The sequence below is a fragment of the Trachurus japonicus genome, unplaced genomic scaffold (genome assembly GCF_045865225.1).
Source record: "Trachurus japonicus isolate A0001 unplaced genomic scaffold, Traja_1.0 AP029700.1".
NCBI lineage: Eukaryota > Metazoa > Chordata > Actinopteri > Carangiformes > Carangidae > Trachurus > Trachurus japonicus.
In genome coordinates this window covers 32,381-41,474 of record NW_028219833.1, presented here as the reverse complement: position 1 = coordinate 41,474, position 9,094 = coordinate 32,381, and the positions used below count along the sequence as shown (strand labels likewise).

The following is a 9,094-nucleotide window of genomic DNA, read 5'->3' as shown; positions in this document are numbered from 1 at the left end:
ACGTTCCAGATATCTGAGTAGCTATTGCAGGAAACTCAGAATTTTAACCATATTGAAAAATTATTAAGTAGTTTTTTGCCAACAAGAAATTTGCTTGTCTCCCTATCTGGTTTCATAGGGTTTCATTCCAGGGTTGTCCAACCTTAGAATGTTGTGCAACATGTGACATGGGGAGAAGCGCTCTGATTGGTGGATCAGCAGACCAATCAGAAGGCCAACAAAGGGTCAATTACCAACATATTTGTCTTGGAGGCAAATGTAAGTAAATTCTCCCTTTGTTAGAGAGGGCAGGGGAGGCATGACAGAAAACAAGTAAATCAAAACAGTGAACAGACACCTAGCAAAAACAACGCACAGAGTGGGAGTTGAACTTGCAACCTCCTGCATCAGTGGAATATGTGACATGCTCTTAAACCACTGAGCCACCTCAGCACCATGACATGCTGTCAAATTGATGTGTATACATCATTGGGGGTGAGAATCTATGGTAGAGCTTGATAATAGATGAGAGTATGAAAGTGCCTCCAAATTCAAATCTATGATGGAGCTTGGCAGTAGATGAGAATATGAAAGTGCCTCCAAATTCAAATCTACGATGGAGCTTGGCAGTAGATGAGAATATTATAGAGATAAATGTAGATCTCTTACTTTATTAGAGAGAGCAGTTGAGTCATGACAGAAAACAAGTAAATACAGGGGATGAACAGACACCCAGCAAAAAAAAATGCAAAGAGTGGGAGTTGAACTTACAACCTACTGCATTAACAGAATAAGTGGCATGCTCTTGAGAGAATATAAAAAGTGCCTCCAAATTTAAATCTATGATGGAGCATGGCAGTAGATGAGAATATGAAAGTGCCTCCAAATTCAAATCTAACTTTTTAAAGCAAAGGGCTTTCAGCAAGGGCCTAACCTTCCCCAAAAGGCCTTCCAGTATTTGTTCTCATGTGTAATAAATACGTCTGTAGCTCATTGTCTGATGTCCAAGCTCCACCTTTGCCAAAATCAAAAGGTTCATCAGGGCTTATAGGTCCTTCTATCTTATGGGCTCTAATGGGAAGCCAGGTTTTAATCAAAAGTGGTTGCAGGTCTCTACCTCATCTCTGAGCCAACAATACTCAGGAATGCTTGGTGACTGTCTCTGGATAATTTTGCTTGGTGACCTGTTGACCTTTGAAATAAATAAGTCTGTAGCTCATTGTCTTATGTCGATGCTCATGAATCTTGTCATTGTGAGTCCACCCTATGACATTTGACATCACTTTTGGGTCACTTCCTCTGGGTCCACATGGTCAAAAATGATTGTGGAGCTTCAACTAAGGCATCTACAGACAGGTCTCATTAATCAGGCCCATCAAGGTCACCCGCAGGCCCCCGTGGGCTTGCAGGGCTCTAGTGGGAAGCCAGGTTTTAGTCAGAAGTGGTTGCAGGTCTCTACCTCATCTCTGAGCCAACAATACTCAGGAATGCTTGGTGACTGTCTCTGAATAACTTTGCTTGGTGACCTGTTGACCTGTATGTAGAGGGCCATAACTTTTTAAAGCAAAGGGCTCTCAGCAAGGGCTAAACCTTCCCCAAAAAGCCTTCCAGTATTTGTTCTCAAATGTAATAAATACGTCTGTAGCTCATTTGGCCAGGCCATGCTCGTAAAAGAGATTTTTTTATCTCAAGCAATTTGCCTGGTAAAATAAAGGTTAAATAAAATTGTCTGATGTCCAAGCTCCACCTTTGCCAAAATCAAAAGGTCATCAGGGCATATAGGTCCTTCTATCCTATGGCTAATTCACATCAGACTTCCCTTCTAAATTTCCATTCATTAACTTCCAAATTGTCTTGTGATTGTTAGTCCACCCCATGACATTTGACATCACTTTTGGGTCACTTCCTCTGGGTCCACATGGTCAAAAATGATTGGAGCCTCAACTAATTAATCTACAGAAAGGTCTCATTAATTAGGCCCATCAAGTCCTATAGCTGCTTACAAACTTACACCCATGGATACCTGTTGTTATAGAACTAAATAAATTCAGACCAGCAAACTGAAACATGGAGAATAGAGACATATACTGTACATCCAGTTGTCCATCTATTGTATCATGCATGTATGTGGATCGAAATTTGGACTTCCTGTGTGATGGGAAGTAGGTGGATAAGAAGCCAGCGGTGTGGGCCACATGGTGAGTGAGGTCTGTAAAGTTTTTATGAACTCCCTCAACTTTTATGTAAGGGGGGAGGGGAAATGTTGTGATCTAGGTTGATATTTGGAACTGTAGTATTAAAGTCCACATTTCAATCTATTAGATATGAAGATTAGATTTAAATTTGGAACTCTGTAAACTTGGGAGTTGAACTTCCGGTGTAACAGGAAGTAGGGGGATAAGGCAGCAGCAGTGACCGCATGGTAAGTGAGCTCTCAAAAATCTAGATTTTTGTTATGTTAAACCTGTTGAAATCCATGTGTAGTTTACTAATTAGATTGTCTATTATCACTGTCTATAACTATATATGTGGTTTAAGGATTTCTGAACATATAGAATGTGGAATATGAAGCTGCCTTCAGCTCTATAAACTGACTTCATTGGCTCTCGTTAACCATTTCCATGTTTTTCCATATTCTGAGTTATGAACTGTTTTCTTATCTGTATACAACATCTATTGCACATCTGCCCGTCCTGGGTGAGGCATCTCTCCTCTGTTGTTCACCCTGAGGTTTCCCTGTTAAAAAGGTTTTCCTGAGAGGATTTCCTCAGTGGATGTGAGGGTCTAAGGACAGAGGATGTTGTTATGATATGTAAAACCCTTTGAGACAAACTGTTTGTAAAAATGGGCTATACGATTAAAATTGCCTTGCCTAGTTATTTATCACTTTTCTGTCATAGGTGAATATGTTGTGATCCAGATTGATATTTGGAATCGTTGTTTAAAATTCCAAATGCCAATTATTACACATCACAAATTGACTGAGATGTGGAAATTGATAGATATTTGGAAACATTGGTTTTCAATTCCAAATATGAATCTATTACATATCACAAATAGATTGAGATGTGGAAGGCTGTAGATTTACATTTGTACTTCCTATGTCAAAGGAAGTAGGAGGTCAAGAACAAGAGGAACAGAAGAAAGTCGTGGGAACATGCCAGTGCTCTCAGGGGAAATGAGCTCCATGTCCAGTGAAGCAAGAATAGCTTGGTTGACCTTACTGGCACAGGAGTGTATCTCTGGCTCCCCTGGGTACGTGCCAGCACCTTTACCATGGGACAGCTCCCCTTGGTATGAGCCAGCACCCCCGCTGAGGGAAAGCTCTCCTTGTAAAGACCTAGCACCCTCATCTGTTAAGTGCCCTTTATGTGTCCCTGCAACCTCACCTGAGAAGAGCCCTGGGTGTGTTCCAGTGCTATCGCCTAGGAAGAACCCTAGGGCCAGCCCAACTTCCTTACCTGAGAAGTGCCCTTTGTGTGTTGCAATGACCTCATTTGAGAAGTGACCTCACCTGAGAGGAGACCTGGGTGTGTTTTGGTGCCATTGCCTAAGAAGAGTCCTGAGCACAAGCCAACACCCTCAACTGAGAAGTGCCCTTTATTTGTGCCAGTGACCCCATTTGCATCCCTCTAATAGAAGTTCCATAGATGTGATTTTTACATACATGTTTATGTAGTTGTACAGTTTATTAAAGAAAATGTTTATTACATGCTTCATGAGTGCAGACCTTAGGTCAAACACATTTTAAATTCATATTCATTCATTTAATCATAGATGAGTATTTGGGAATTGGGGGTACTTCCAAATTAATATTTATTTATTATTTAAGGATATTTCTATCACACTTGGCAACAAATTTGTCATTCCAAATTTCACTCGGCAGACTTCCCATATTTCAATTTATAGTGTTTAGGACTGAGTTAGGTGTTCCTGTTGTTGGGGTGTTGCTAGTCATTTGGAGGAGTTGACCACATGGTGAGTATGCTCCAAGATTCAACTAAATATTTATTACCAAATTTAGTCATAGGCCAAATGTTAGTGTTTGTTTGATAATATGTGTCCTGTTTTTTGAGCTTTTGAAACTGAATGATTTTCTTTCACTACGCGTGACAAATTCTGTAAGTTGCATGGGTATGTGGGACTACATGGTTTGCGTCTAAATGATAGTCTTTTCTATTGAATGTTACTTGAGAGCAGGCTTTAGTGTCACATTTGGAAGCAGAGGTTTCAGTCCAAATTTCACTCAGAAGACTTCCAAATTTCAATCTTTATTGCAATGCATGTGTGTAGGTATGAGTTACGCGTTTCTGTTTTTGAGATGTTGGTAGCCATTTGGAGGAGTTGACCACATGGTGAGTGTGCTTCAAGATTCAATTAAATATGTATTACCAAATTTAGTCATAGGCCAAATGTTAGTGTTTGTTTGATAATATGTCCTGTTTTTTGAGCTTTTGAAACTGAAAGATTTTTTCACTACGCGTGACAAATTCTGTAAGTAGCATGGTTATGAGGGACTACAGCTTTGCTTCTAAATTATAATCTTTTCTAAAGAGTGTTACTTGAGAGCAGGCTTTAGTGTCACATTTGGAAGCAGAGGTTTCAGTCCAAATTTCACTCAGAAGACTTCCAAATTTCAATCTTTTTTGCAACGCATGTGTGTAGGTATGAGTTACGCGTTTCTGTTTTTGAGATGTTGGTAGCCATTTGGAGGAGTTGACCACATGGTGAGTGTGCTTCAAGATTCAATTAAATATGTATTACCAAATTTAGTCATAGGCCAAATGTTAGTGTTTGTTTGATAATATGTCCTGTTTTTTGAGCTTTTGAAACTGAAAGATTTTTTCACTACGCGTGACAAATTCTGTAAGTAGCATGGTTATGAGGGACTACAGCTTTGCTTCTAAGTTATAATCTTTTCTAAAGAGTGTTACTTGAGAGCAGGCTTTAGTGTTACATTTGGAAGCAGAGGTTTCAGTCCAAATTTCACTCAGAAGACTTCCAAATTTCAATCTTTATTGCAACGCATGTGTGTAGGTATGAGTTACGCGTTTCTGTTTTTGAGATGTTGGTAGTCATTTGGAGGAGTTGACCACATGGTGAGTGTGCTTCAAGATTCAATTAAATATGTATTACCAAATTTAGTCATAGGCCAAATGTTAGTGTTTGTTTGATAATATGTGAACGTTTTTTTGAGCTTTTGAAACTGAACAATTTTTTCACTACGCGTGACAAATTCTGTAAGTTGCATGGGTATGTGGGACTACATGGTTTGCTTCTAAATGATAATCTTTTCTATTGAATGTTACTTGACAGCAGGCTTTAGTGTCACATTTGGAAGCAGAGGTTTCAGTCCAAATTTCACTCAGAAGACTTCCAAATTTCAATCTTTAGTGCAAAGCATGTGTGTAGGTATGAGTTAGGTGTTTCTGTTTTTGAGATGTTGGTAGCCATTTGGAGGAGTTGACCACAAGATCCAAGATCCAAGATTCAACTAAATATTTATTATCAAATTTAGTCATAGGCCAAATGGTAGGTTTTGTTTGAAGATATGTGCACTAAATTTGGATTTTGAATTTCTGAAATTTGGGGATTTCTTTTTTTACATTAATATTTGTACCAGATTCACAAAAAAACAAACACATAAGTAGTACATTACTTTTAAATGTAAGTCTCCATTGCCTCAAATTACTTTACATTAAAGCTTTTCCACTCTTTTGTTAATTTAGGTAGTGAGAGACAGAGAGACAAAATGGTAAGTAAATTTAAGGAGGTTGAGAAGTTGAATTTGAAGATACAAATCAATTTAATATGTGGATGTGGAAGCTCTTATGACTTCCAAATTCCTACTTGTTAGATGAGGATGTGAAAGCGCCTTTCAGATTCTAACTCATATATGTTAATAGTATTATTTAAATTCTTTAACTAAGTTAAATTATTGCTATTGATCCTTTTTTGCAGGCAGATAAACTGTGTGGAATTTGTTACGGTAACTACCGGAATCTAATCCAACACCTTAAAAGATCCCACCACATTCCTAACAAGGAGGAATTCAACCTCCTTGTTAAATATGGAAATGGACGGTAAGGATAATATAAAAAAAATCATTTAATTTAGTTATTCAAGTATTTTAGTAGATGCACTTTATTTTTCTGGACTAATGCTCTCACATTCTACCACAGGGTAACACAACCTTTGGATTGTCCATTGTGTGACAGAGAGGGTTTGGTTAGGTTAGATAAGCATCTCATTGATGCTCATGGCCTGTCTACCACAGACGTAAGTAAAAGTGTGTAGAGTGATTTTAGATATCCTCATTTATTTACATAATACATTCAACAAGGTCATCCATTCTTTATAGGAAAGAGACAGCCCAATGAAAATGGCCAAGAGGAGAGTTTTTGTAGATAAGTTGGGGGAGCTGAGAAGGTCTAACCCGGAAATAAGGATGGTGTCAAAATTGGACTTCATTAATCATACAGAATATGGTATGTTCCTAGTTTTATACATGATGTAGAATATCCTGTTATATGAGGATGTGGAATCTCTTATACCTTCCAAAGTGTGAATGTGTACATTTTCACTTCTCCAGAAAACGCTGAGGTCAATCATGACCAGGATATTGAGGAAATGGAGTTTCTACCTGCCGAGGCCCCACCTCAGGCTCAGGCTGCTGAGGCTCCAGCCGTTGAGGCCCCACCTCAGGCTCAAGCCACCGACATCCAATCTGAGACTCCAACTGCTGTGGCTCCACCTCAGGCTCTGTCATCACTTTCTCTCCCCTGCGCTTCACCTCTTCCCCTTCCGCTTTCTATTCCCTGTGCGTCACCTCTTCCCCTTCCAAACAGACCTGACATCAACTGTGGCTGCAATTATGCCAGCCTGGCAGCTCAAATCAAGGTATTGGAGGAAAGACTGGAGGATGTTTTGCAGCTGCTGCTGGCACCGACACTGCAGCAACAGGAGCAGCAGCCACCAGTCCTGCAGCAAGTGACACCACAGCAGCAGCCACCAGTCCTGCAGCAAGTGACGCCACATCAGCAGCCACCAGTCCTGCAGCTAGTGACGCCACATCAGCAGCCACCAGTCCTGCAACAAGTGACGCCACAGCAGCAGCCACCAGTCCTGCAGCAAGTGACGCCACAGCAGCAGCCACTAGTCCTGCAGCAAGTGACGCCACAGCAGCAGCCACCAGTCCTGCAGCAAGTGACGCCAGAGCAGCAGCCACCAGTCCTGCAGCAAGTGACGCCACATCAGCAGCCACCAGTCCTGCAGCTAGTGACGCCAGAGCAGCAGCCACCAGTCCTGCAGCAAGTGACGCCACAGCAGCAGCCACCAGTCCTGCAGCAAGTGACGCCACAGCAGCAGCCACCAGTCCTGCAGCAAGTGACGCCACAGCAGCAGCCACCAGTCCTGCAGCAAGTGACGCCAGAGCAGCAGCCACCAGTCCTGCAGCAAGTGACGCCACAGCAGCAGCCACCAGTCCTGCAGCAAATTACGCCACGGCAGCAGCCACTAGTCCTGCAGCAAGTGACACCACAGCTGAAGAGGCAGCTGAGGAAGCAGCAGAAGTCACCCACACCCCAACCACTAATGCTGCCAAACCTGCAGCCGGTGACACCACTGCAGCAGTCATGGATGCAGCAGCCACCAGTCCTGCAGCAAGTGACGCCACAGCAGCAGCCACCAGTCCTGCAGCAAGTGACGCCAGAGCAGCAGCCACCAGTCCTGCAGCAAGTGACGCCAGAGCAGCAGCCACCAGTCCTGCAGCAAATTACACCACGGCAGCAGCCACTAGTCCTGCAGCAAGTGACACCACAGCTGAAGAGGCAGCTGAGGAAGCAGCAGAAGTCACCCACACCCCAACCACTAATGCTGCCAAACCTGCAGCCGGTGACACCACTGCAGCAGTCATGGATGCAGCAGCCGCAGCTGCTGCTGCCACAGCCGCAGGGGAGGAAGCGGCTGAGGAAGCCGCAGCAGCCACAACAGCAGCAGCTGCCGCAGCCACAGCCGCTGCAGCCGCCACAGTCACAGGGGAGGAAGCGGCTGCTGAGGAGGCAAGTGACGCCACAGCAGCAGCCACCAGTCCTGCAGCAAGTGACGCCAGAGCAGCAGCCACCAGTCCTGCAGCAAGTGACGCCAGAGCAGCAGCCACCAGTCCTGCAGCAAGTGACGCCAGAGCAGCAGCCACCAGTCCTGCAGCAAGTGACGCCAGAGCAGCAGCCACCAGTCCTGCAGCAAATTACGCCACGGCAGCAGCCACTAGTCCTGCAGCAAGTTACACCACCGCTGAAGAGGCGGCTGAGGAAGCGGCAGAAGTCACCCACACCCCAACCACTGATGCTTCCAGAGCTGCAGCCAGCATCACCGCTGCAGCAGGCACAGATGCAGCAGCCGCAGCCGCTGCTGCCACAGCCGCAGGGGAGGAAGCGGCTGAGGAAGCTGCAGCAGCCACAACAGCTGCAGCCGCCACAGCCACAGGGGAGGAAGCGGCTTAGGAAGCAGCAGATGCCACCCACATCCCAACCACTGATGCTGCCAGAGCAGCAGCCACCGACACCACAGCCGATGCAGCAGCAGCAGGAACAGAAGTCTACAACACCAGAGCCAAGCAAGCACAAAGAAGATGAAAAGCCCACCAACTCAGTTCAGAAAGGGCAAAATATTTCAAAAGCAAGAGTGCTGCAATATCCTTTTCGTAAGTTTCCTGGTTTTAATTTCCTAATTTTCATCTATCACTAAGGATTCATTGATTGCCTATATGCAGCACTGTTTGCTTATACTTATTTTGTGATGTCAGTCCAGGCTATCTTGGATTTCGAGGCCTTTAGGCTTGGGTCTCGGACAGCATCTAAGGACAGAGACAATGCGCGACAGGCCAGAAGCCATGCCCATCGCTTCTGTGATTACATGCTGGCTGACAAAACCAACAAAAAGAAAGTCGTCCTAAGTAACCTACGCTTCCTTTGTCAAATTAACCGGTTGCGCGTGTAAGTAAAAATCTAGCAATTAGTCATTCTATTCTGGAGAATGATAATTGTTTATTTGATCTCCTATGTATTCCAGTGAAACAAGGTGTTGTTACTATTTTGTTTCATAGGTGGCCATTGTT

At 43.5% G+C, this 9,094-nt stretch overlaps 1 protein-coding gene across 1 annotated transcript; it reads left to right on the top strand.

Moving 5' to 3' along the window:
* Positions 1-6,055: 6,055 nt before the first annotated feature.
* Positions 6,056-8,480, top strand: LOC146960987 (uncharacterized). The gene is made up of 3 exons (XM_085771879.1): positions 6,056-6,062; positions 6,572-6,738; positions 6,861-8,480. The coding sequence occupies exons 1-3, from the start codon at positions 6,056-6,058 to the stop codon at positions 8,478-8,480; spliced, it is 1,794 nt and encodes a 597-aa protein (XP_085628005.1).
* The last annotated feature ends 614 nt before the right edge of the window (positions 8,481-9,094 follow it).